The sequence below is a fragment of the Lynx rufus genome, unplaced genomic scaffold (genome assembly GCF_022079265.1).
Source record: "Lynx rufus isolate CCGP_SWC_20201006 ecotype Redwood Valley unplaced genomic scaffold, mLynRuf1.p SCAF_10, whole genome shotgun sequence".
Taxonomy (NCBI): Eukaryota; Metazoa; Chordata; class Mammalia; order Carnivora; family Felidae; genus Lynx; species Lynx rufus.
This window is the reverse complement of record NW_025814824.1, coordinates 72,464,424-72,492,298: the sequence shown is the minus strand read 5'-3', so window position 1 is coordinate 72,492,298 and position 27,875 is coordinate 72,464,424. Positions and strand designations below refer to the sequence as shown.

General features: G+C 40.8%; 1 protein-coding gene across 16 annotated transcripts in view; it reads left to right on the top strand.

Annotated features, from left to right (window-relative positions):
- SUSD1 (sushi domain containing 1) overlaps positions 1-27,875 on the top strand; it is a 287,713-nt gene that overhangs the window by 45,028 nt on the left and 214,810 nt on the right. For all 16 annotated transcript variants that reach the window (XR_006960106.1, XR_006960108.1, XM_047067858.1 and 13 more), the window contains exons 7-10: positions 7,938-8,035; positions 8,826-9,012; positions 22,105-22,214; positions 25,833-26,025. Coding sequence is in view for 14 of the 16 variants with exons in the window: in XM_047067858.1 (XP_046923814.1) it covers positions 7,938-8,035; positions 8,826-9,012; positions 22,105-22,214; positions 25,833-26,025 (588 nt within the window). In the remaining 2 variants the exon portion in view is untranslated. The remainder of the gene's footprint in view (positions 1-7,937; positions 8,036-8,825; positions 9,013-22,104; positions 22,215-25,832; positions 26,026-27,875) is intronic.

The window sequence follows — 27,875 nt, the reverse complement described above, 5'->3', positions numbered from 1 at the left end:
CTTCACTTAGCATAATGTTCTGCAGGTTCATCCATGTTGTTGCAAATGATGGGATTTCCTTCTTTTTAAAGGCTAAGTAATATTCCACTGCGTGTGTTTACATTTTGTCTATCTGTTCATCCATTGGTGGGCACTTGTGTTGCTTCCACCTTTTGGCTATTTGAACATGGATATACAGATATCTCTTTGAGACATCTAAGAGTTATTTAGAGGAAGTGAGGCAAGCTGTCTCATGGGGTGCTGAATTAAACATTTGGGGAAATGTTCCTGGCCCTGAGCCACTTCCGGCGTCACTTTTGGGGAGAGCTGGGCATAGCTTCTGGACCCTCAGCTGTTTGCTTCACTGCTCACCCTGCTCTGCCTCCGCCATCCAGAGTTCAGTGGGGATACAGGGATTAGTCACTACTTGAAAAACCAGTGGGTCTGCATGGGGCATAGTAAGCTATTAATTAGCTGATGCTTGTAGAGCACTTTGAAGAACAAACATGTTATGTAACTGCTAATTATAATTACCGTCCTCAGCCTGCCACCTTTCACGGAGTCTGTGGCTCCAGCTGCAGCTGTTTCCTTGGGTTTATGCAAGCTTTGATTTAAGGAGAGAAAAGGCATTTTCCCTGAGAGCTGTGATCTTTCTGTGAGGAGGCCTCTATGCCCTCAATCAAGATTGGCAGCTAAATTCAATTTCCGCAGATAAAGGGGGTGATTTGCATGCTGATGAATTCACGGTGCAGTGCACACGATCTGGGTGGGTAGGTAGGAGAGGCTTCTGGAAATGTAGTGAGAAACGCTGATTGCCATGGCTCTTGCCCGGCCGAACTCCCTTCTTCCTTCTTTTCCCTGTTTTCACCCATTTCTTCACACCTCTTCTGTACCAGCTCCCTGTGTGTATTTTGTGTTTACCTTCTTCAGTGTCCATTTCTGGGTCTTCCTCCCGTCTTCTGCTTTCCTGCCTAACCTCCGAATGCCTTCTCCCTCTGCTCTCTGTTTTCGTTCTGTTTATCCCTCTTTTTATGTTTGAATGTTTTGTTCCAAGTTGGGTGGAATAATTTATCTTCACTTTACCTGGGTTGTTTTTAGTTAAAAATATTTTTGGAGGCCCTGTTTCTTTGGATTAGCAGCATGGATCTGTATATGTTTTTAATGGAGTGTGGACTCCGGCAAGGTGGTGGGACTTTTTTTTTTTTTTTTTTTCTTTAAGGCCAGTTTGGACTGGCAACTCCAGACAGCTGAGAATTAGGCAACCATTTTAGTGTCTGGAAAAACCCCAGGTGGAAGCTTGATGTTTAGTGGGTTGGTTTACCTCAAGATCAAAGAGGCTGATTCATTCTTGATAAGACTGTGCCTGGCTTTCATTCTGTTCAGGTCATTTGGCTTTTCATGTTTAGAATCTGAGTTAATAATTATAAAGTGGATGCTCACTCACGCCATGCTCTCAGAAGGGTAATATCTCTATTGAAACACAGACTGTTTATCTGCTGGGATCTGTTCTGAGCCCCCTAACCTGACTCAGGTCCTGACTCCTCTAGGCCTCCTGTGAGCGTCTGCCCCTCTGTTTTGTTGTTGATCTTCCTTTTCAGCCTAGTGAGTGCTCACATGAAGCTCTAATGCAATTATGGAAAAGAAAGATGGAAAAGAAAGGTCAGCTGGAATAAATGGACACATTTATATAAAAGCCACATGGCTTGGATTTGTTTGAATACGTGTATGAAGTTTGGCTGTCAAGTATTATAGCTGCTGTTGATTGTGTACTGACTTAGATGCTCAGGGCTCTGCTAAGGGTCTTAATGTTTGGTTTCATTTTGTCCTCAAGAAAACCCTATAAAGTAAGTATGTTACATTTCATTTCGTAGATGAGTACTCTGAGACTCATAAAAGTTCAGCAACTTTCACAGCATCATTCAGTAACTAGTAAATGGCAGAGACAGGATTTGAACTTAGGTCTGGAAGCCTGGAACGCCCACAGTCTCTCTCCTACCAGTGTTTCCCAAGCTTGAATTATTTGAATGCCCCCCCCCCCCGCCAATAATGTTTACCATAGCAAAAGTATTATTTAATAAATTTCTTTAAAAAAACACAAAATTTAAAATTATAATTTAAATTTATTTATTTTTTTATAGTTTTTTTTAATGTTTACTTATTTTTGAGAGAGAGAGAGAGAGAGCACAAGCGAGGCAGGGACAGAGAAAGAGGGAGACATAGAATCTGAAGCAGGCTCCAGTCTCTGAGCTGTCAGCACAGAGCCTGGTGCCGGGCTCGAACTCACAGACTGCAAGATCATGACCTGAGCCGAAGTCAGATGATTAACCAACTGAGCCACCTAGGTGCCCCAGTATAATTCAAATTTATTGATCAAAGAAACTTTGTAGTATGTGTGATATTATGAGTTGGATGACTATGTGTATTTTTTCTAATATACGAAGAAGTCGATGCAAGCAAACATATAAATTTATTCATGTGCCACAAGAAAATCATCCTGAGGTGTACAATGCTTTTTAGGAAAGCACTACCCTAAGCCATGCTATTTCTACCTATTTTATGTGACTTGAAAAAAGGAAAAGAAATATCGAAGAACTCTTACAGCCAAGCATGTACTTATTCAAAGTAGTCACTTTGATTTCAGTGATGCTGCCATTATCGAAATATGTCGGGTAATTTCTGCCTTTGGAGGTAGTTTATGAGTCATATTAGAAGATCAGTCACTTACCTTTTGAAATCAGATACTGATTTTGACTAGAAGTGACACTGAGCTTGACCATCTGCTTGGGTTACCTCAATTTATTCTCTGTGAGCTTTTACTGTTTCTAAAAATAGAGAAAAAGGATATAAAATTGGAAACCAAGAGAGTATGCTGGATTAGTCCCTGTCCACACTGAGATTTCTGAAGGAATAGTCTATGCCCACTTTCTCTGTCCGCACCCACACTGCTTCTCCACTCAGCCTCCTGAAGGAGAATCAGGCATCCAACACCCTCACTCCACGGTGGCTCTCTCGCCAAGGTCCACTAGTGACCATGTGCCAAATTCATGTTCTAGTTTCAGTCCTCATTCCTCTTAACCTTTCCACAACATTTAGCATTGTTGATCAGATATCCATATCCATCCACTCAATCAACCAAATAATAAATATTAAAAAAAAATACAAGATAGTCTATTAGGTTCTGGGAATAGAGAGATTAACCCAGTCTTTGCCATCATGGAGCTCACATTTAGGAGAGATTCAGGAGACATTAAGGAGACATTAAGTAACCAGACAAAATTATTTAGTTACAAATGTGGTAAGTACTGCAGAGAAATACTTGATGCTAGTAGAATACTCATATATATATATATGTGTGTGTGTGTGTGTGTGTGTGTGTGTATGTATATATACGTACACACACACATTTACATACATATATATACACACACACACACATACATACATACACACATGCATGCACCACATAAAGAATCCAAAGCAAACCAAAGGTACTTTATTACCTACTGAAGCTTTGGTTCCCCAAATCTAGTGAATAGTTCAACTGGATGGTGTGGGGCCCTCCTTTTTTTTTTTTTTTTTTAAGCCAGAGAGGCCTAAGTGTCCTATAACTGGACAAGGCAAAGGCCTGCTCTGCCTGAAGTCAAACCTCGGATCTCATCATGACGCTGTGGGCACTCTGTCAGGGGACAAAGAGCCATGGGAGAGAAGAAGGAGATGGAGGTTTTCCCTGGTGCTGTGATGATCTGCTCCAGGTCCTTCTTGGGCCGGAGGTGAGGAGGTTGTGGGGAACTGGTGGCAGGGAAGGGAGATAACTTTCGAGGAAGTGGACACTCCTTCAGATCTTCCTTCCCTGACTTCCAGGCACCCACCAGCCAGCCTCCTCCTCCCTCTCTTCTGCTCTTTCTCCTGTAGGTTCCATGTTTCCCAGCATTCTGCCTTTGCGCTCATCTCCGTGTCCTCCCTGGACGTTCCACCTGCACCCACAGCTTCAGTGACCATCCACACATGGCTGACTCTCAAGATTATTTCTCCCCTGGATATTCTGCAGATAACTCCTATCTGGCATGTTCTGAACACACTCGTTAGTCTTTTCCTCACAAACCCAGGGTAGCCCTCCCTGTGTTTCTCAGGAGAACAATAAAAGGCAATCCATTCAGACTGTCAAGCTCGAAAACTGGCAGTCAGCCTCAACTCCTGACTGTCCTTATCGCTCACCTCCTGTTGTGTCTCCCTCAGAAGTGTCTCATGGCTTTAAACACAAGGCTCTGAGACCATTCCTCCCCTTCTTTGCTGAATAACCTCTGCAGTGCCTTGGCTCTTGGCTTTGGAGTCGGACAGGCCTACTTTTGAATCCTGACTTGACAGCTTACAACCCATATGACCTCTGGCAGGTTACTTAACTTCTCTAAGCCTCATGTCTATAAAATGGACACAATAATGTCAAGCTCATGGGCTTATTTTAAATTAATTCTTAATATATTAAAAATTTTTTTTTTAATATTTATTTTTTTGAGAGAGAGACAGAGCATGAGCAGGGGAGGTTAGAGAGAGAGGGAGACACAGAATCCGAAGCAGGCTCCAGGCTCTGAGGTGTCAGCACAGAGCCTGATATGGGGCTCGAACCCATGAGAGGTGAGATCATGACCTGAGCTGAAGTCAGATGCTTAACCAGCTGAGCCACCCAGATGCCCCTAATTCTTAATATATTTTTTCTAGTTTTATTGAGAAATAATTGACCTACATCACTGCATAAGTTTAAGACGTACACCGTGGTGGTTTGACTCACGTATATGGTGAAATGATTATCATGGGGTTATTTTGAAAATGAAATAAATGACACTTTTAAAGTACTATACATACTGTCAGACCCATAGTAATTACTCAATAAGTGTTCACTGTTGCTTCTTATGACTGCTGTTAAAATGAGATCTTTTTTTTTGTAAGTTTATTTATTTATTTTTGAGAGCGAGAGAGAGAATAAGGCGGGGAGGGGCAGAGAGAAGGAGAGATAGAATCCTAAACAGGCTTTGCACCATCTGCACAGAGCTGGATGCGGGGCTCAAACTCACAAACTGTGAGATTATGACCTGAGCTGAAGCTAGACACTTAACCAACTGAGCCACCCAGGTGCCCCAAGATGAGATCTAGTCTTTAAAGATGTATCAGTGTTTGCCATTTTGTAAGTGCTGAGTAAAGAGTATCCTGTTCTTACAACCTCCAGTTCTACTCCGGTGTCTACTTCAACAAATACCAGAATCATCTTTCCAAAAAAAAAAAAAAAAGTTCCATTATTTCCCTGCTTTTGCTCACGGGAGTAAGTCTGCACTTAGTCTGGTGGGCAGGATCAAGCCCAGTCTGTTCTGTCTACGTCCACAGCCTCATTTCCTGTCATTCGCCCTTCTCAGTGCCTTACGCTTCTCTGTCACTCAACACCGTGAATATGCCACACCCTCCTGTAGCTCCAGACCTGCGTTAGGTTCGCTCTGCTTGGGTGTCTTCCCCCCTCTTTAGCCATTCGTCCCTTAAGGTCATGCCCTCCACAAAGCCAGCTTCCCCAGGTCTTCCAGTGACAGTGGGTGGCTCCTTTCTCTCTACCCTGTGGTACTTGTGTGTAACTTTGTTCTAAGATTTATTGGGTTGTACTTACCTGCTTCTATGTCTGCTCCCTCCGTTAGACCACACATTCCCAAGGGAATGTTCTGATATGTTCTGATCATTGTCACAGCCCAGTGTCTGGCATGGGAGGATTCATCATTCAGTGAATGGTGAATAAAGAACCCTGGAGCCAGTTCCAAAGAGAACTTCCAGAAATGTTTTCAGTTATCAGTACTGTTAGAATGAGGGCATCTCTTTTAAAAAGGCAGCATTAATGTGGATGTTTAATACCTGATGTGTTTATAAAGAGGTCTTTCCACCTGGTGACACCTGGAGGGAAAAGCAAGCATGTTTTGTTAAATGGCCCCTTGGGATGAAATATCTGACATCCCCGTAATCAGATCTCGGTCCATCCGTGCAAGAGAGCACGGCACAGGCAGGAGGCAGATGGCAATTTTGAGATGTCATTTGCTGTTGTCATAGTGAATGAGCAGAAGGGAAGGACAAGGAAGGAAACTTTCATGTCTCCTTTCTAATCTCTGCTTGGATAGCAGGGGGGTCCTGAGTGAGAAGAACATTTGCCTCGCTGGCGGTCAGAGGCAAGGTGAGGGGTGGGATGTTTCCTTTTCTTTCTGGACCAGGTGGTGAGTTGTTATCAGAGTGATGTGTGAGTGAGCAGGGGAGTCCAGGGCTCCAGGGACTTTGAAGGGTGATGGGGAGGGAAGGGTCCCGGAGTATTTGGGGCTTGTTCATGCTAATGAAAGACTGGCACCAACGTCATCTTCATGCTCCTCAGGGCGGCAAACAGATAGGATCTTTACATCTCTTAGGATACTCATGTCCACAAACTGGAATATTTCTTTGATTTCATTTTATCTGTGCTCTGGGAAAAGCATTGATGTAGAGACCCAGGAATGCTTTAGACAGCCATAGGTGATCCTCTGGTGTCTCACCAGAAATTTGCCTGTTTTCCTCTCTCTGCCTGTATTTATTCTCACTTACTGATGGCTGACCTGGGTTTACCTGAGACCCAGTAATGCTGCTGATGGGGTGATTTAGTAAAGATGTAAAATCTTCTTTGGCAAAGAGATCATCCGTAGATCACAGTCTGATGGTGGCATTGGTTGTGAGTACAGGGGAAATGAGTCAATCCTACAGGTACCCAAGGTACAGGTCAGGCTCTCTTTCCCATGTTGGAGGCTGAGAAGGGAGAGACAGGGGATGAGATGAGGGGAGGCATCTTCTGAGATGGGGAATTCTCTTTCTCACCCTTCTTGTAATCATTCTCCTCCTCCTCCTCCATGTTCATTCACTTTTGAGAGAGAGAGAGACAGAGTCAAGCAGGGGAGGGGCAGAGAGAGAGGGAGACACAGAATCTGAACCAGGCTCCAGGCTCCAAGCTGTCAGCACAGAGCCTGATGCAGGGCTTGAACCCACAAATGGCCATATCATGACCAAAGCTGAAGTCGGACACTTAACCCCCTGAGCTACCCAGGTGCCCCTTTCTCACCCTTCTTGATGGGAGTCTTATCTTGGGTTTCCCAGAAAGCAGAGCCTGAGGCACAGGGCTTATATTTATTACACAAGGGGGAATGACACCCTGGGAAGCAGGAGTGGGGTAAGGTGAGTAAAGCAGGGGAGGAAAGAGAGCCAGTACAATCCCTTGGAAACTGTGTTACCTCAGAACCAATGCCCTCATATGGTTTCCCACACTGCCAAATTTATTACATGAAATACACACAATATTCAAGCAGAACAACTTGAAGAAATCTGTGGCTTTCTGATAGATCAGAATTAAATAGCTTCAGTTAGAGGAGCCCCAGAATTATCCAGGGACCTTGTGGGGAATTTATGTAGTTTACCCCACACTGCTGCTGAAGAATGGCCCTGTGTGTGGCGATGCATGTCATTTCCTTGTTGGGAACAGCAGTGACCTGGAAATAAGAGCATTGTGTCAGCCAGGTCAGATGGGGAAGCCAGAAACAGATCTTACCTATGTGGCTGCAGGGAAATTCAGGGCTCAGCTCTGGGCCTCTCCATCCCACATGAGTGGAACGCCAGTGGCATCCAGTGGCCTGCCAGGCCAATCACAGGTTGGAGTTCTTACCCACACTCAAGTGGCTATCCGTCTTTTCTTTTCCTCCAAGTCAGGTAATGGGCCAGGCCCATCTTTGATGAAGATGAATTGGGTGATTGGCCTGGGGCAGCTCGAATTGCCCGATTTGGCTTCTGAATCAGAGCATGAATGGTGATTAGCCGAGTTGTCAGTTGCACAGATAAACTACATCCATCATGATTGCCATTGGGATTTTTCCAAAGCCCATTGATGCATTTTGTGAGTGGACTCTCTTTTTCTGTTTTAGAAATAATTGCAGAAGTTAATGATGTATCAGTGTTTAATAACAGCTGTGTGAGGTGGCAAATAAACCCAGGAAGAACAGTCTCCAAGATTATCTATGTGGTAAGTAAAATGATCAACGTTTTCTTGACAGGGCAGAAATAGTATGCGACAGGAACGTGACTTGGAGGGACTTCCTGCTCTAAGGTCTTCTCAGTCTAATTGTCTGATTGTCCTTTTAAAAAGTGCTCAGAATTTTTAACATAGTCTGGTGTATTTTATTTTACATTCTGTGTTTAATATATTTGTCATTCGACAGAGTATACGTGTGGGGGATATATTTATATTTGGCATCATCACTATCGCTTGTTTCCAAGCACTTGTATTTCACTCCTCCAGAGGGGGCCTGGAAGCATCTGCTGACTGGGTGACAGGATGCAGAGAGTGGCTCTCAGGTTGTGACTGCCTCCTTGATGGCTGGTCATTCATGTCATTTTATGTCACTTCTTAGGGTGAGACTTCATCATCAGATACCCGATAGCAGAAACTTAACCTATTCATCTCCCCTGGGTGCGCAGTGTAGTAGGGGGATGGGATCCAGCCCCACAAAGTGTCTCTCTCTCTGTTGTTTTTTTATTTCTTTAATTTTTTAAATGTTTATTTGTTTTTGAGAGAGAGAGGGACCAAGACTGTGAGTGGGGGAGGGGCAAAGAGAGAGGGAGACACAAAATCCCAAGTAGGCTCCAGGCTCTGAGCTGTCAGCACAGAGCCTGATGTGGGGCTCGGACTCACGAACCGTGAGATCATGACCTGAGCCGAAGTCAATGCTTAACCAACAGAGCCACCCAGGCGCCCCTCTCTATTATTTTAACTGGAGTCATGGTGGGTTCTTTTTTCTTTCTCTCTCCCAAAGATACACATAAAAGGACAACGGTTGCACCCTGTGGAATCAGTTCATGAGGAGACCGTCAACTTGACCACAGACAGCAGGACCCCCGAAGTGTGCCTAGATCTGTACCCAGGCACCAACTACACCGTGAGCATCTTCACCGCCCTGCCCACACGCTCCGTGCCTGCCATCATTGGATTCCAGACAGCTGGTAGGTAGAGGTGAGGTCTCATTGCCTCCTAGGAAACAGGATGTGGGGAGTGTACTTCAGAATCAACTGGGCATGAGAGTTCCCACTTATTTTCTGAGATCTGTAGCCAGGAGGATGCAGTTACTCCAGGGGTCAGAACCAGCGCAGATCTAGTAAGAGAGATTCCTATCTTACTGATGCACTGATGTATTGTTTCACAGCTGGGTCCCTGGTTGAAATGGAAAGTAATGAGACATTTAAAAGAGGAGAACATTTGGTGACAGTGCAGACAATTCCCAGTTATCCAAGGAACTAGAGAGTAGCCATGTGGCTTATCTTTGGTCAGAAAGGGCAAGGTCATTTCTTACTCTTGGCTATAAGAGAGGAGGAGCCAGAGAGGGTGACCCAGCAGCTTTCCATCTAGGTAGGAAACTGACCCCAGGACCGGTGAGGGGTGGGAATCAAGTTGACAGTGAGTGAGTGGATAGGGAAGAGGCAGCCCTAAGATGCAGGAAGGGAGATATTAAGTGAGAAGAGAAGTGGACAGGAAGGAGTTTCAAAAAGTAGTAATAAACCTCACTGCACATAGTTATCACATGATTTTTACAACAATATTGTGACAATTATAATAAATTTTTTTTTTGTAATTTTGGTTATGGGGTGTCAGGACTGATTAAATACCTTGTAAGCAAATCTCAAGAAGCCATTAGTGTCATTTATTATTTTGGGTGAGTGGAGGTGGTTCTCAACTAGCTGTTTGATGTCCCACTTAAAATGTACCTCAGCCTTCGGGTATTACTACCACCAGGAACTGGGAAGTGACATGGATTTGGCAGAAATAATCGAATAGTCTGTGGATCTTAACAATAGAAAGCCAAATATGAAATTACACAGATTAGATTCCTAAGGTACTTCTATATAAAAAACCCAAAATATTTCTTTCTAAACAAATAATATGTAGGGAAAGATGTTGTAGAATTAATATAACTAGAGAATCTTATTCAAAATTAATGATAAACTGCTGTGGATTTAGTAGGAATAGGCCTTATTGGGGCATATTTCTCACATCCAATTTTGGCTCAGGTTGTGAGTTTGAGCCCCGCATCGGGCTGTCTACTGTCGGCACAGAGCCTGTTTCAGATCCTCTGCCCCTTTCTCACTCTGCCCCTCCCCCACTTCTTTCTCAAAAATAAACAAACATTTAAAAAGGAGTATGTCTTCTCTTTTTCATAAGTTTTAAATTTTAATACAGTACAGTTAACATACAGTGTTACATGAGTTTCAGGTGTAAGATATAGTGATTCAGCAATTTTCTACATTACTCAGTGCTCATCACGATAAGTGTATTCTTTTTTTTAATGTTTTATTTATTTTTTTTGAGGGGGGAAGGGGCAGAGAGAGGGACAGAGGATCCAAAGCAGGCTCTGCACTGACAGCAGTGAGCCTCTGCAATGCCAGCAGTGAGCTGATGTGGGTCTTGAACTCACGAACCATGAAATCATGACCTGAGCCGAAGTCAGCCACTTAACCAACAATAAGTGCATTCCACGATAAGTGTACTCTTAATACCCTTCACCTGTTTCATCACCTCCCTCCTCTCTGGTAACCGTCAGTTTGTTCCCTATACTTAGGAGTCTGTTTCTTGGTTTCTCTCTCTCTTTCCTTTTGTCATTTGTTTTGTTTCTTAAATTCTACATATGAGTGAGATCATATAGTATTTGTGTTTTTCTGATTTATTTTACTTAGCATTACACTCTCTAGCTCCATCCATGTCATTGCAAATGGCAAGATTTCATTCTTTTTTATGGTTGAATAATATTCCTCTGTGTGTGTGTGTGTGTGTGTGTGTGTGTGCGCGCGCGCGTGTGTGTGTGTGTGCGTGCATGTGCATGCACGCATGCCACATCTTTATCCATTCATCAGTCAACAGATACTTGGGCTGCTTCCATGTCTTGGTATTGTAAATAATGTTGTGATAAACATAGGGTTGCATGTATCCCTTTGAATTGGTGTTTTTGTATTTTTGGGATAAAATACCCAATGATGTGATTACTGGGCCATAGGGGTAGTTCAGTGTTTAACTTTTTGAGGAACCTCCATACTGTTTTCCACAGTGGCTTCACCAGATTGCATTCCTACCAACAGTGCATGAGGGTTCCTTTTTCTCCACATCCTCAGTAACACTTGTTGTTCCTTGTTTTGTTGATATTAGCCATTCTGACAGGTGTGAGGTCATATGTCATTGTGGTTTTGATTTGTATTTCTCTGGCGATGAGTGATGTTGAGCATCTTTTCATCTATCTGTTGGCCATCTGTATGTCTTCTTTGGAGAAATGTCTGTTAATGTCTTCTGCCCCTTTTTAAATTAATTGGGTTATTTGTTCTTTGGGTATTGAGTTGTATCAGTTCTTTATATATTTGAATACTTTTTATTGGTATGTCATTTGTAGATATTTCTCCCATTCCGTTGGTTGCCTTTTAGTTTGGTTGATTGTTTGCTTTACTCTGCAGAGATTTTCATTTTGATGTAGTCCCAGTAGTTTATTTTGTTTTTGTTTTCCTTGCCTTAGGAGACATATCTAGAAAAATGTTGCTATGGTTGATGTCAGAGAAATTACTGACTGTGCTTTCTTGTAGGATTTTTGTGGTTTCAGGTCTCACATTTATTTATTTAAAAAAAATTTTTTAAATGTTTTTATTTATTTTTGAGACAGTGAGAGACAGAGCATGAACAGGGGAGGGTCAGAGAGAGAGGGAGACACAGAATCCGAAACAGGCTCCAGGCTCTGAGCTGTCAGCACAGAGCCCGACATGGGGCTCAATCCCATGAACCATGAAATCATGACCTGAGTTGAAATCAAAAGTTGATGTTTAACTGACTGCATCACCCAGGCACCCCACAATATTTGTTCCTTCAACCCATGACCATGGAATGTCTTTCCATTTATTTGTGTTATCATCAATTTTTTTTTCATCAGGGTTTTATAGTTTTCTTTCACCTCTTTGGTTATGTTTAGTCCTAGGTATTTTTTTGTTTTTCATGGAATTGTAAATAGGATTGTTTTCTTAATTTGTCTTCCTGCTGCTTCATTATTGGTGCAAAAGATTTCTGTACGTTGATTTTGTATCCTGTGACTTTGCTGAATTTATCAGTTCTAGCAGTTTTTTGGTGGAGTTTTTAGGGTTTTCTATATGTAGTATCATGTCATCTTTAAATAGTGAAAGTTTTACTTCTTTGTTACCAATTTGGATGCCTTTTATTTCTTTTTGTCTGATTGTTGTGGCTAGGACTTTAAGTATTACGTTGAATAAAAGTGTTGAGAGTGAACATCCTTATCTTGTTCTTGACATTAGGGGAAAAGCTCTCAGTGTTTCCCCATTAAGGATGATGTTAGCTGTGGGTTTTTCATACGTGGCCTGTATTATGTTGAGGTATGTTCCCTCTAAACCTACTTTGCAGTGGGTTTTTTTTTATCATGAGTAGATGTTGTACTTTGTCAAATACTTTTTCTGCATCTATTGAAATGATCATATGGTTCTTATACGTTCTCTTATTGATGTGATGTATCATGTTGATTGATTTGTGAATATTGAGCCACTTTTGCATCCCAGGAATAAATCCCACTTGTTTGTGGTGAATGATTTTTTTTAATGCATTGTTCAATTCATTTGCTAGTATTTTCTTGAGGGTTTTTGCATCCATGTTCATCGGAGATATTGACCTGTAGTTCTCTTTCTTTTGTGGTGTCTTTATCTGGCTTTGGTATCAAGATGATACTGGCCTAATAGAATTAATTTGGAACTTTTCCTCCCTCTTCTATTTTTTGGAATAGTTTGAGAGGAATGGGTATTGACTCTTCTTTAAATGTTCAGTAGAATTCACCTGTGAAGCCATCTGGTCCTGGACTTTTGTTTGTTGGGAGTTTATTGATTACTGATTTAATTTCTTGGCTGGTTATTGGTCTGTTCAAATTTTCTATTTATTCCTGTTTCAGTTTTGGTAGATTATATGTTTCTAGGAATGTATCCATTTCTTCTAGGTTGTCCAGTTTATTGACATATAGTTTTCCTAATATTCTCTTACAAGAGTTTGTATTTCTCTGGTGTTGATTGTTATTTCTTCTCTCTCATTTGTGGTTTTGTTTATTTGAGTCCTCTCTCTCTTTCTCTCTCTTTTTTTTGGGGCGGGGAACAGTCTGGCTATAGGTTTATCAATTTTGTTGATCTTTACAAAGAACCAGCTTTCATTGTTCTGTTCTATTGTTTTTTGGTTTCTATATCATTTACTTCTACTCTAATCTTTATTACTTCCTTCTGGGTTTAGGTTTTGTTTGTTGCTCTTTGTCTAGCACCTTTAGGACTTAGGTTGTTTATGTGAGATTTTTCTTGCTTCTTGAGGTAGGACTGTATTATTATAATCTTGCCTCTTAGAATTGCTTTCCTGCATCCCAAAGATTTGGGGTCATTATGTTTTCATTTTTATTTATTTCCATGTAATTTTTGTTTTCTTTGATTTCTTGGTGGACCCATTCATTGTTTAGTAGCGTGTTATTTAACCTCCATGTATTTGTACCCTTTCCAAATTTGCTTTTTGTGGTTGATTTCTCATTTCATAGCACTGTGGTCAGAAAAGATGCATGGTACAGCTTCTGTCATTTTGAATTTGTTGAGACTTATTTTGTGGACTGTTATATGGTCTGTTCTGGAGAATGTTCCATGTGCACTTGCAAAGAATGTGTATTCTGCTGTTTTAGGATGGAATATTCTGAATATATCTGTTAAATCCATCTGTTCCAGTATATCATTCAAAGCCGCTTTTTCCTTGTTGATTTTCTGTATGAACGATCTGTTCATTGATGTAAGTGGGATGTTAAAGTCCCCTCCTATTATTGTACTACTATTGATTAGTTCCTTTATGTTTGTTATTAACTGGTTTATGTATTGAGTGCTTTCATGTTGGGTGCATAAATACTTACAATTGATCTATTGTCTTGTAGGATTGTCCCCTTCATTATTACAAAGTGTCCTTCTTTGTCTCTTTTTACAGTCTTTGTTTTAAAGTCTTTTTCCATTTTAAGTATTGCTACTTCAGCTTTCTTTTGACGTCTATTTGTGTGATAGATGTTTCTCCACCCCCTTGCTTTCAATCTGCAGGTGTCTATACATCTGAAATGAGTCTCTTGTAGGCAGCATATAGATGGGTATTGTTGTTTAATCTCTTCTCTCACCCTATATCTATCGATTGGAGCATTTAGTCCATTTACATTCAAAGTAATTATTGATAGGTATGTATTTACTGACGTTTTGTTACTTGTTTTATAGTTTTAGTTTTTCTAGGGAATAGGTCTTATTGAAAAGACTTCAAACTCGTGTGTCATTATTTAGTCAAAATGACAGCTTGCTGTTCAGTGTCAGCTGTTTTTACTAATACCCAGTTACCTCTACAAGGTAATTTCTCTCCAAGAAAAAGATGGTCTGTAGGGTCAGACAGACGTGGTTTGCATTTTAACTCTGCATTGAAGAGTTAGGTGACCATGGCTGAGTATTTAAATGTCTCCAGATCTCTTTCCTCTGCCTGAAATTTTAAGTGGAATTGGATTAAATTTGCAAGTTAATCTAGTGAGAATTGGGTTATATGGAGGCATCCCAACTGGGAAAAAGTACATTTCTACATTTACTCAATATTACTTAAGTTTTATCTTTTCTGTTCATATATGCACTGTTGTAAAGATTTGCCATTCTCTTCCTTTAGATCCTGCACATTTGGTGATCTGATCTCATTATAAGCTTCATGCTAGTTCTCTTAAAATGAATTGGGAAGTCTTCCATATTTTTTATGCTCTAGAAAAGTTTGTATCACTTTGGAATTTTGCCTTCCTCTAAAGTTGGACACATTTTCTCTTGAGATCGTTAGGTTTTATCCCTTTTGGGAGATAATTCTTTGATAACTTTGTTAATTTCTGCTATGACTTTTTAAAAAAAATCTGTTTATGTTTCCTATAATTTCTTCAATTTTTTTTAATTTTTAAAAAAAGTTTAGTTTTTTATTAAAAAAATTTTTTTTAGTTTATTTATTTTGAGAGAGAGAGAGAGAGAGAGAGAGAGAGAGAGAGAGAGAGAGAGAAAGCTCATGTGAAAGCAGGGAGAGGGGCAGAGAGAGAGAAGAGAGAGAATTCCAAACAGGCTCTGCATGCTGTCAGTGCAAAGCCTGAGGTGGGGCTTGAACCCATGAACCATGAGATCATGACCTTAGCTGAAACCAAGAGATGCTTAACTGACTGAGCCACCCAGGTGCCCCTATTTATTTTTGAGAGAGAGACAGAGAGTGCCAACGAGTAGGGAGGGGCAGAGAGAGAGGGAGATAGAGAATCCCAAGTATTCTTCATATTGTCAGCACAGAGCCTGACTCAGGGCTCGAACTCATGAACTGAACCATGAAATCATGACCTGAGTTGAAATCAAGAGTCGGACATGTAACTGACTGAGCCTCCCCAGGGCCCCCTTCAGTCAATTTTCATTATTTGTATTTTCCTAAAAGAGTATGGTTGAGATTTTAAGTATATCAGTGGAATGTCATATGGAATATTTACTGACAATTCCTCTGGGGTTACAGGTTATATAACCCCAGGTTATTTTGATTCCTAATTTGGGTTTTCTCTCAAAAATTGATTAGCTTAGCTTGAGTTGTCTGTTTTATTACTGTTCCTTTCCCTGAAGAATAAACTCTTGGTTTTTTAAGTGTTTCTTTTTCTATGTCATTAATTTCTCCCCTTAGTTTTATTATTTCTTTCTCCTTGATTCTCTTAAGTTGGTTATATATTGTTCTATTAAGAAATTCTTCCACTGAATGTATAATTCAACATATTTCCATTTTTTCTTGTTTGAGCATAAAAGTCTTTAATGCTTCTGAACTTGGCATTGGTAGAATTCCTTAGACGCTGATACATATTCTCTTTATCCTTACTTTCTAGGCATGATATAATTGTGATTCTGATTTTCTCTTTGATTGATTTTCTCTTTGGTTGAAGAAATGTTTATGAGTGTGTTAATATATGTTCTCTTTATGTTTACTTTTTTTTTTTTTTCAACGTTTATTTATTTTTGGGACAGAGAGAGACAGAGCATGAACGGGGGAGGGGCAGAGAGAGAGGGAGACACAGAATCGGAAACAGGCTCCAGGCTCCGAGCCATCAGCCCAGAGCCTGACACGGGGCTCGAACTCCCAGACCATGAGATCGTGACCTGGCTGAAGTCGGACGCCTAACCGACTGCGCCACCCAGGCGCCCCATCTTTATGTTTACTTTCAAAGCATTACATAATTGCTATTTTGATTTCCCCATTGACTGAAGGATTAATTATAAGTGAATTATACAAGTGGCAGGTTTTCTTTTTGTTTTTTTTTTTTTTAACATTTAACTTTGTTGTTAATTTCTAGTTTTATTACATTTTGGTATTTTTGGGGGGGACTTATTGACATTTTCTTGGGGCTTATTATTTGGGAAAGTTTTGTGATAATGTTTGCTTGTGAGTAGAGTAAGATCTGGTCTTCAGTCAACTTTATTAATAAAGTTATTCAGATCTTCTATTTTTTGTTGTATTATTGGTTTTTGGTTACTTGGATCGCCATTTTTCTCAGTTTCTCTCAGAAATCCTAATTGTTTTCTTTCACACATTTTGATGTTATGATATTTGTCTTAATTGCAGATTCTAACTTTCATTAGTAATAAATGGCTTACTTTAACCTGTATAATATTTTTTGCCTTGGAATAAGTTTGATAACAATATTGGTTTTCTTGATTTCTTTGTGTATCTATTTGCATAATATGTTTTTGTTCACTGTTGTTCCTTTTTAATAAGAAAAATTTTAATTTTCGTGTGTTAATGTACAGTGTTATATCAGTTTCAGGTGTACAATATAGTGATTCAGAAGTTCCATGCATGACTCAGTGTTCATCATGATAACTGTTTTTAAAAAAAATTTTTAATGTTTTTATTTTTTTTTGAGAGAGAGAGAGAGAGAGAGAGAGAGAGACCGAGTGCAAATAGAGGAGGGGCAAAGAGAGAGGGAGACACAGAACCTGAAGCAGGCTCCAGGCTCTGAGCTGTCAGTACCGAGCCCTGTGCGGGGCTCAAACTTGTGAACCACGAGATCATGACCTGAGCCAAAGTCGGACACTTAACTGACTGAGCCACCCAGGCGCTCACATGATTAGTGTACTCTTAATCCCCTTCACTTGTTTCCCCATTCCCATATTCTAAACACTTTTGTTCTTAAAAGCTGTCTGAATAACATTGCTGTAGATGTACTCTAGGAAGCAGCATATACTGTGAGCCTTCTTGAGAAAAGCTTTTTGTTTTTTTTTAATTGAATCTTTACAAACATTTTTTTTAATGTTTATATATTTATATTGAGAGAAAGAGATAGAGCATGAGCAGGGGAAGGGCAGAGAGGGAGACAGAAGTCCGAAGCAGGCTCTGCACTGACAGCAGAGGGCCCGATGCAGGGCTCAAACCCACAAATCATGAGATCATGACCTGAGCGGAAGTCAGACACTTAACTAGCTGAGCCACCCAGGCACCCTGAGAAGAGTTTTGTTTTTAAGTAGATAAGTTAAGCAATTTATTTACATTTAGTGTTCTTTGTAATATGATTTTCCTTTCTTCTGTCATCTTAATTTTTTTTTCCTTTTTATGTTGCTTTGCTATGTCCATTGTTTTCTATCTTTTTGCTACATAAATTTCTTTTTCAGTGATTCAGAGGGTATAGAGTTTGTTTTTATTCTATGTTACACATTAAAAAACACAAAATCCTATTTGAATGTATATTTTTCTGATAACCAGTGTTCTGAAATAATGTTAATTTCTTCCTGAATAAAGAATTTAGCATTCTGTACTTCCTTTTTTTCCTTCCCCTCTTGCTTCCCTTATGTTATTGGCTTAATACAGCATTTTATTGCCAGCTTCTTATTTTTAATCATTTTAAACATGTATCTTTGTTTATTTTTTAAAAGTTTTTTTTTTAAATTTATTACTTATTTTTGAGAAGGACAGAGAGAGTGCAAGCAGGGGGCAGGGAGAGAGGGAGAATCTCAAGCAGGCCCCGCGCCATCAGCTCAGAGCCTAATGTGGGCTTGAACTCACTAACCGTGAGATCATGACCTGAGCCGAAGTCAGACACTCAGCCGACTGACCCACCCAGGCGCCCTGGCCTTCACTATTTCTTTTTTCTTTTCTTTTTTTTTTTTTTTTTTTGGCCTTCACTATTTCTAATGCACTTTAAATTCTGTTGTTGGACTTGCATTTCCTTTCGTTTCTTGTCTCATCTAGTTCCTTTTTTTTTTTTTTTTAAGTAAGCTCTAGGCCCAACATGGGGCTTGAACTCAACAACCCCCCAGATCGAGAGTCCCTAGATCGAGAGTCACATGCTCTACAGACTGAGCCAGCCATGTTTTCTTTTTCTTTTTGCCTCTCAACCAATTTCCTTTCTGCTACTGCATTCTCTTATTAACTCATCCTTTATCCCGTTTTAATCTATCTTTAAAATTTTTTTACTGAAGGTACAAAACAGATGTTGCCTAATTATACTATTACTTTGCTCAATATTTTTAAACTTTTATTTATTTATTTTTAAAATATTTATTTATTTATTTTTGAGAGAGAGAGAGAGAGAGCGAGCGCGCACGCAACTGCAAGAGGAGAAGGGCAGAGAGAGAGCGAGAGAGAATCCTAAGCAGAGCCTGATGCAGGGCTTGATCTCATGAGCCACAAGATCATCAGTGAGCTAAAATCAAGAGTCAGATGCTTAACTGACTGAGCCACCCAAGCAATCCAATTGTTTTTCAAAGAATATTTATTCTTTGCCTCTTTGTAGAATTGTTTCACAGGCTTTTTTTTTTTCTAGATTACTTCTAGATTATTTTCTAGATTATTTCTAGATTACTTATTTTTTTCTAGATTACAATAAGTAATCTTGTTACTTTATTACAATAAGTAATAAAAGTTTTATCTAGGTCTGATATTTCCCTCATAATAAAATGGATGGCATTCTCTCTCACTTTGCTTTTTATTGGATGATATTAGTGTGTGCTTTTGTCACATCTCATCTTGAAGGATTTGCTGCTGATTGGATAATCCAGCATCCTTCAGGAAACAACTAGCTGTGAGAAAGCCCACTGGCTTGAGCTTTATTTCTGAGCACTTTGCTGTCTTGATTAGTGAAACTGGTGCTCTCGGACAGTGTCCGTTGTCCGACTTCATTGTGATGCTGTGGTCTACAGAGGCAGGAGAGCACTGAGTTCCTCCTTCTGCCAACACAGGCTCTCTGTCAGGTGGGACCTCCAGGTCCCTGGGCCTCCGTGTAGAAGTCGTTCCATGTCACTGGTCTCTGGTATGCTAAGGAAGGACTATTACTATTATTACTACTACTAGTAATTACTTACTACTAGTAGTTGTAATAGTAGTATATATTACTTTTTACCCTGGCTACCTATCAGCATTGCCTGGTGAATTAAAACAAAATACAGATGTGTATTCACACCTCAGATCTGTGTCTGGGCCATTCTGATGTTCAGATAGGATCAGGAACTACGAGGCTAAATTGTTCCAAGTGGAGCATCCATCACTTATGTGTCCTGTTGCTGTCCTTACTTCTAGCCCCTACCTCTGTGGGCACCAGTTTCTTCTCCAGTTCCTTCCTTGAACACTTTGAGGCCATCATGCCCCTTTGCTTGATGGCAAAGGCACATAGTAGCTCTCAGTATCTTCCTTTCATCTGGTCTCTTCCGCACGGTGCTAAGCAGAAACATCTTCATGTTTATGCCTTGTGTATGTCAACCCACCCTTCTTTCTAACCCAGATGCAAATTTTGACCCATTTTTACTATTCTCAGTCACTTCTGTCAGGACTGGGGGTGGGAAGTGAGAGCCAGATGCCTTTGTTCACATTGCCATCTTCCCCTGAATTCAGACTATGATGGCTGTGAGTGAGAAATCATACTGAGCTGGGAACTCTGCAGGCAGTACTTCTATTTTATGTTCCGTTTGTAAACAGACATGTACTGTGTGTGGTAGTCCTTACGTACGTATATTTGGCGTGCCTCAAAATCATGCACACACGTAGCAATTTTTGCTTCTGATGTCCTTATTAAATCTTTAAAAGGATCTTATAAAATCTTTAAATCTGAGCCTGGGTGGCACAGTGGGTTAAGTGTCCACCTCTCGATTTCAGCTCAGGTCATCATTTCATCATGGGTTGTGAGTTTGAGCCCTGTGTCGGGCTGTGCACTGACAGCGAGGAGCGTGCTTGGGATCCTCTCTCTCCCTCTTTCTCTGACCTTCCCCTGCTCAAGCTCCCTCTCTTCCTCAAAAATAAATAAATAAATAGGGGCGTTTGGGTGGCTCAGTTGGTTAAGCGTCCAACTTCAGTTCAGGTCATGATCTCACAGTTTGTGAGTTTGAGCCCCGCATCAGATACTGCTGCCGGCACAGAGCCTGCTTCGAATCTTCTCTCCCCACCACCCCACTCTCTGCCCCTCCCCATCTTGTGCACTCTGGCTCTCTAAAAATAAATAAACTTTTTGAAAAAAAATAAATAACAGCTAAAAAGTTGTGAAGATAAAGGGAGAACAAGTGATAGATAGGTCTTCAAATTGTCTCTCATAACCATAGTTTTACATTTTCCAATTATAGCTAAGAATATTTTCTCCCAGCTAATTGCCTTGTGCTGCATGTGTGAGTGATATCTAAAATGCTGTGGGCAATTTTGATTTTGAATAATTTGTTGTCATTATTACTTCTTAGGTAGCAGAGACTCCCATGGGAGAAATGTAGTTTTCTAGGTAGTTATAAAAAGCCTCTTCTTTCTGATAGACATTTAAATTTTTTCTCATTTGACAAAAATGTACTGGCTTGTTAGGAAACTTGCTTTTCCTTGTAAATTAGCCATGGTATTCCTAGACATTCTGTAAGGTGTTTTTTTGTTTTTGTTTTTTGTTTTGAGAGAGTGAGGGAGAACACATAAATGGGGTAGAGGGGCAGAGGGGGAGAGAGGGAATCTTAAGCAGGCTCCACACTCAGCACAGAGCCGGACATGGGGCTTGATCCCATGACTCTGGGATCATGACCTGAGCCAAAATCAGGAGTCAGATGCTCAACTGACTGAGCCACTCAGGTGTCCCTGTGAGTTTTTTACTCATTAGTAACAAACCTCTTCACTCTCAATGACACGTAAAGAAACTAGAACATTGAAGGAATAAATTAGACTGGAGGAAGTATGAAATTACTTTTTTTTTTTTTTTTAAACCAGCAGAAATAAGTCTGCTCTCTGATTATGTTACTGCCTTAGTTCTCTGAGTAGCTCTTGAAATACTGCCTGCTATGAAGCAAACATCTTGCCTGGCCATCTACTTTCTGATCATCTTCTAGGTAGGAAGCCCCCACTCTGAGAGTTCTAATCCATGCTCTTTGACTTTTATTGATCTTTTCCTTATTCTCAGACTTTCTAGCTTTTGACACATTTCCCTCCATGACGTTTCACATATGGACTATCCAAGTGATATCCAACTTTCTAAAAGTATCACAGCTTTATTAGATTACATTGATTAATTTTTTAATGTTTATTTATTTTGAGAGAGAAAGAGAGCAAGCAGGAGAGGGGCAGATAGAGAAGGGGAGAGAGGATCCCAAGTAGGCTCCTCCCTGTCAGCACAGAGCCCGACATGAGGTTTGATCTTTCATGGACCGTGAGACCATAACCTGCACTGAAATCAAGAGTGAGACGCTTAACTGACTGAGCCACTGAGGGGGCCCCCTATTAGTTTACATGGATTTTTAAATATGAATTATTTCATCTGATTCTCTCAATAGCCTGTGATGTAAGGAAAAGCAAGTCAGATTACTGGATTTCACAAAGAAGGACACTGAGGTTTGGAGGGCTTAAGTGACTTAGCTAAGGTCATGCAATTAAGAAGTTGTGGAGCCAGGACTTGAAGCCAAATGTGATACCCTTGCTGTTAAACACCCTGTTGGCTTTTATAAGGTGTCAGTTTCAAATGTTACTTAGCCAAGATATGTTTTGCTAAGATATACAACCTGTCCACATGTCTTATCTTTTAGAAGATGATCTCTCAGAAGATGATGCAACTTTCAATATTTCAATATTCAGCGAAGCTTGTTTGAAACTGAGCAGGGGCCCTAGGAAAGCTGGATCAGAACAAACGTACCAAGTAAGGAGATCTCTCATGCTGTCTGTCAAAGTACTGTGTCACTTAAAAATTTGGGTGCTCTCCAAGTGAGGATCCAAAGTATTTAAAAACACTGATGGAATGAATGTCTAGACAGTTTGATTTTTGTCGCTAGAGATGGATATGAGATGTGAGATGGATGCCAAGTGAGGGGTTAAATTGGAGGAAGACATCGTATTTGGTGACTTGCTATCGGTTTCCCTGTCTGGTATTTCACATGCGTATGTTTTATTATTTTATGCATTTTATAATTACAGCTTATTTTATCATCAAATTCATACTTGCAGATCTTTAAGAAACTCATTGCATGGCTATTGGTCCCCATTTAACTTGACTTTTTAAAAGTCAACACATCTCAAAATTATAAATAAGCTGAGGTAGGAACTGAGAGTTTTTATTTTGTGTCATTTTTAGTGCCTAGCAAGTCATTTGGCAGAGTAGACTAAGTATTAAATTAAAGTTAATTAACTCATTAGCCATTTACCAAAACAATATAATGTATCAGGACCTGTAACTTTCAAGTCACGCTAAGGTAGTGTTTTTGTTTTTGTTTTTATATTTATTTTTGAGAGAGAGAGAGAGCACGAGTGAGCAAGCATGAGCGGGGGAGGGGCAGAGAGGGGGGGAGACACAGAATCTGAAGCAGGCTCCAGGCTCAGAGCTGTCAGCACAGAGCCCAATGCGGGGCTCGAATTCACGAACTGCGAGATCATGACCTGAGCCCAAGTCAGATGCTTAACCGACTGAGCCACCCAGGCAACACCCCCCCTACCCCGTTTTTAAACAATTTTTTTTTTTATCCCACAATGATGTGGGATAAAGGTGAAGAAGGACACTGTGGGCAAGTAGAGTAGCATATTGAGTTTTAGGGAACATGGTTCTCTTAGGGAACAAAGAAAGCAAGGGAGAATAGCAAGAGATGAGGCAAAAACCTAAGCAGTGGCTAGATCGTGAACAGCCCTGTAATTTGGAGTTTGGGTCTTATTTGATGTCTCTGTGGAGTCACTGAAGGATTTTAAACTGGTGAACAAAATATTCATATTTTTATATTAGGAAGAATACAGGGGCTAGAAACATATTCAAGTACCTAAATAAAATTAACATTAATTTAAGATACAGATGATGTCAAAAAATCAGTGTAGGGCCTCCTGGGTGGCTCAATCGGTTGAGCTTCTGACTCCTGATTTTGTTTCAGGTCGTGATCCCAGGGTCGTGGGATTGAGCCCTGAGTTGGGCTCCACACTGAGCGAGGGGCCTGCTTGAGATTCTCTCTCTCTCTCTCTCTCTCTCTCTCTCTCTCTTACTGCCCCTCTACCCTGCTCATGCACACTCTCTCTCTCAAAACAACAACAACAAAAAACCCCCAAACCAACCCCCCACCCAATAAAGGCAGTTTGCAAAGACAGTATAGAATATATATGTATTATAAAAATGCAAATGAACACCTGTTAGTGTAAGCCAAAAAAGAAAAACAAATTAAGCCATGAGACACCATGATTCTTCTTTGAGCATAGAATACTGTTCTCCACAGCTGCTGGCCACTGAAACTGTCATGACTTTTCCAGAATAGTTATTTGTTAGCATCTATCAGTAAATTTTTGGAAATGGACTGTAATTAATTATGCAGACATATACAGAAAGATTATGCTGTTCTCTGAAGCTTTATTTATAATAGGGGAAATTGGAAACAACTTAAATGTTCATCAGTAGGGATTTGGTTAAGTAGAGAATCATACATTCATCTGATAGACCACTATGCAGACATGAAATAGGTTCTACCTCACACTGGACAGCATTTGCTACTAGAGACCCTCTCAGTCTCTCCCTCCCGGGATTCCTTTCCTCTGCCTGTCCCTTAAATCTGATTACCCTCAAGGTTGTTCCTTGCCCATTCTCTCGTCATTCTGTACCCCACTTTGAGCCATCTTATCCAATCTCTTTATTTCCTTCACTGTCTCTCCTAAATCAGTTTCTTCAGGCCTCATTGGTTCTATAAGCTCTAAGCCCCGTACTCCCTGATTAGCTTCTTGTGTTCTTTTGCATTGTGTCTTCATGTATGTGACCCTCCTACTAGCAGTGTCCTTCCTTTCCTTATCCTACCTGACTGCCTCCTATTTATCCTCAAGGCTCAGCTCAGTCAGCAACCCTGGTGGGACACCTTCGCTGACTTCCTGTCCCAAATACTGTTCCTGATCTCTGAATAGTTTTTCCTACCCCCTAACTCACTTGGTTAATGCTAATTTCTCCTCTGGTCCATAATTAAGATAGGGAAGCTTTTCCCCATCCCTAAAGAGGAGGATGAGGTGTTCCTCCTGAGTGCTCCTACAGCCTCATGTATTATAGCATTTCTCCCTCAGTGTTTAAAAAAGTTCTTTTTTTTTTTTATTTTATTTTTTTCAACGTTTTTATTTATTTTTGGGACAGAGTGAGACAGAGCATGAACGGGGGAGGGGCAGAGAGAGAGGGAGACACAGAATCGGAAACAGGCTCGAGGCTCCGAGCCATCAGCCCAGAGCCTGACGCGGGGCTCGAACTCACGGACTGCGAGATCGTGACCTGGCTGAAGTCGGACGCTTAACCGACTGCGCCACCCAGGCACCCCTAAAAAAGTTCTTTTTAAATGTTTATTTATTTGAGAGAGAGAGAGAGAGAGAGAATCCCAAGCAGACTTCACTGTCAGTGCAGATAGAGCCTGATGTGGGGCTCGAACTCACAAACCCTGAGATCATGACCTGAGCCAGAGTCAAGAGAAAAGATACTCAACTGACTGAGCCACCCAGGTGCCCCCTCCCTGGGTATTTTGTTTGCCTAGATACTCATCTGTGAGTTCCTTGAGGTTAGGACCTTATCTTATTTGCCATTGTATACCCAATGCTGTATGCTCTGTATATCTATTTAGAGAACAAGTGAAGGACCATTGAACAGTTGCTTTGAATGCATAATTTGGAGGAGTCCTCATAAAGTTAAAAAACTCTACTTTGTGAAGCTTGTTGATGGATTCTTTATGAATGAAAATAAAAGAATTTTGCCCAATAGCTCCAGTGCAGTCTTGTAAAGTATTTTTTTTTTAATTTTAAAGTATTTTTAAAAATGTTTTTAAGTTTATTCATTCATTTTGAGAGAGAAAGCATGAGTGGGATTGGGGCAGAGACAGAGGGAGAGAGAGAGAATCCCAAGCAGGTTCTGAGCATGGAATCCAATGAGGGGCTTGAACCCACAAACCCACTGTCAGATAATGACTTGAGCTGAAGTCAGACACTCGATTGACTGAGCCACCCAGGTGCCCCTCCGGTGCAATCTTCTTTACCTGGGAGGATATCAATGGATTACCTTAGGGTGGCCTATGTTTTGTTCATGTGAGATGCAGTTATGCATTTTAAGCTCTGCCCTATAGCTGGTTGAGGGGGACGTTGAATAGGATAGGTAAGGTAGCTTTGTAAAGTCCATCCTGGTTTAGCTCGCTATGGTATTAAAAATGATTCTAAGTGGGTGAAGACTAATAGAATGAACTTCTTGCTTTATCTCCATTTTGCTTATAGTCTAGATATCTGCAAGCCAACAGGAAATTTAATGCAACACTTTATTTTAATCTCATGACAGTTTAAAGTTCTGGGTCAGAGGTGGTATCTGAATAATTTTTATCATGCTGCATCATTTAACTTCACAACGAGGGAACAAGCTCCAGTAGTGTGTTTAGACCTGTACCCAGCAGCGGATTACACAGTGAATATCACTCTACTGGGATCTTCTGAGCAGCACTCAGTGCAAATAACAATGACAACTGCACCAGCAGGTGGGTGTGTGTGTCTTTCTGTTTTGTGGCTCAGGACAAGAGAAATATGTGAATTGCACAATGTTGGGAATGCTCGTCTGGGAGGCAAGAGACTTGGGTTCTGTTTCTAATGACCACCAACTTTTTCTGGGCTTCAGAGTGCCTGAATCTTACCACCTACTCCCTTCCCCACAGGGGTTCTGGCTCCTAGAGGGTATAGATCAGGAATGGACTGTGTTATTTAGGGCTCTCTGACAGTGATGGATTGAAAATACCTGTAAGGTCTACTGTCTTTTACCCAGACTTGAAGATAGCTGAGCTCCAAGGGTAGACCATATGGACAACTAGAACCAAATTCCAGGAGATCATGAATGTGAGCTGGGACAAAGAGGCCTTATGACTCGACTGTGTGTGAGCATATGAACCCGACATAGAGAGCAGTGGCCTAATGAAGGTCAGGCTTCTTAGGAAAGGGCCATGTGGCCTTGTGAGGAAGCCAGATAAAGGCCAGCTGTGTCAACTGCACAGCTCTCACTAGTGGGGAGGGTCACAGAATTGTTTTGTTCTTGAATCCATTGGGTTTAACAAATTGATGGGTGGAGAGGCTGCCCCCTTTGAAGGAATGCAGTTGAATAGGGTAGATCCTGCTCCTACCTTCCTGATACTTCTCTCCCAGACTAACCATTGTTCTGAGGGAAGAAAAGCAGAATTATGTGATGGTTGCCCAACATTGTGAACTTACTAAATGTCACTAAATTGTACACTTGAAAGTGGTTAATTTCATGTTGTGTCAACTGTACCTCCATTAAAAAAAATTTTTTTTTAATTTATTTATTTTGAGAGAGAAAGAGAGCTAGAGAGTGAGGAAGGGGCAGAGGGAGAGGGAGAGAGAGAATCCCAAGCAGGCTCCGGTGGTGACAGCACAGAGCCTGATGCAGGGCTCGATCCCACTAACCGTGAGATCATGACCTGAGCCAAGCTCAAGAGTTGGATGCTTAACTGACTGAGCCATCCAGGCACCCCATTATTCCCGTTTCATAGACAAAGATCATGAGGCGCAGAGAAGTTAAACAATTTGTCCAAGATCACAAACCTAGTGATTTGAACACAGCAGTCTGGCTCCAGGGCCCTCATTCTTAATCAGAAATTCCACTGTTTCTCACTAATTATTTAGTTATTCAAAAGAAAAAAGCAAAATTATGCTCTATGAACCCAGTGCATAGTCAGTCCAGACCCACCTTGCTTTTTGCCAAGCTTGGACCGTGAACAAAAACTTCCAATGATGCATAAATGCATTCATTTAATGCATGTTTATTTCTTACCTACTATGTGTCAGGCAGGTTCTAATAGCTGACATCATAGCAGCGATAAAACAGTCCCAGCTGTCATGGCGTGGGAGTCAGGAGGTCAGGATAGCGAGAGATAAACAAGTAAGGAAATAAATCAGATGTTAAGTGGGGCTTAGTGTTAAAATGAAGAATAAAGCATGGCAAAGGGAGTGACAATGAATGGTCAGGGAAGGCCTCTATTATAAAGTGACATTTAAGCACAGATCTGGAGGAAGTGAGGGAGTAAGCCATGTATAAGGAGGACGCCAAGTGACAAAGTCTTGAGAGAGGCATGTCCTTGACATGTTCTAGGAACATCAAGGAAGCTAATATGGCTAGAGCAGGGTGAGCTGGAGAAAGTGGTAAGAGGTGAGGTCTAAACTGTAGCCTGAATATAATCAGAGTCCCATGGTGTCAAATTCAGAAAGTAAGTCCATTGTTACCTTCTCCTTACAAGGTGGATCCCAAATTACCATTGGTAAGTATAATCTAGCACGTGATCTTTCAGCCTCTATAGGTTCCCAAGGAATTTGGAGTCCACCA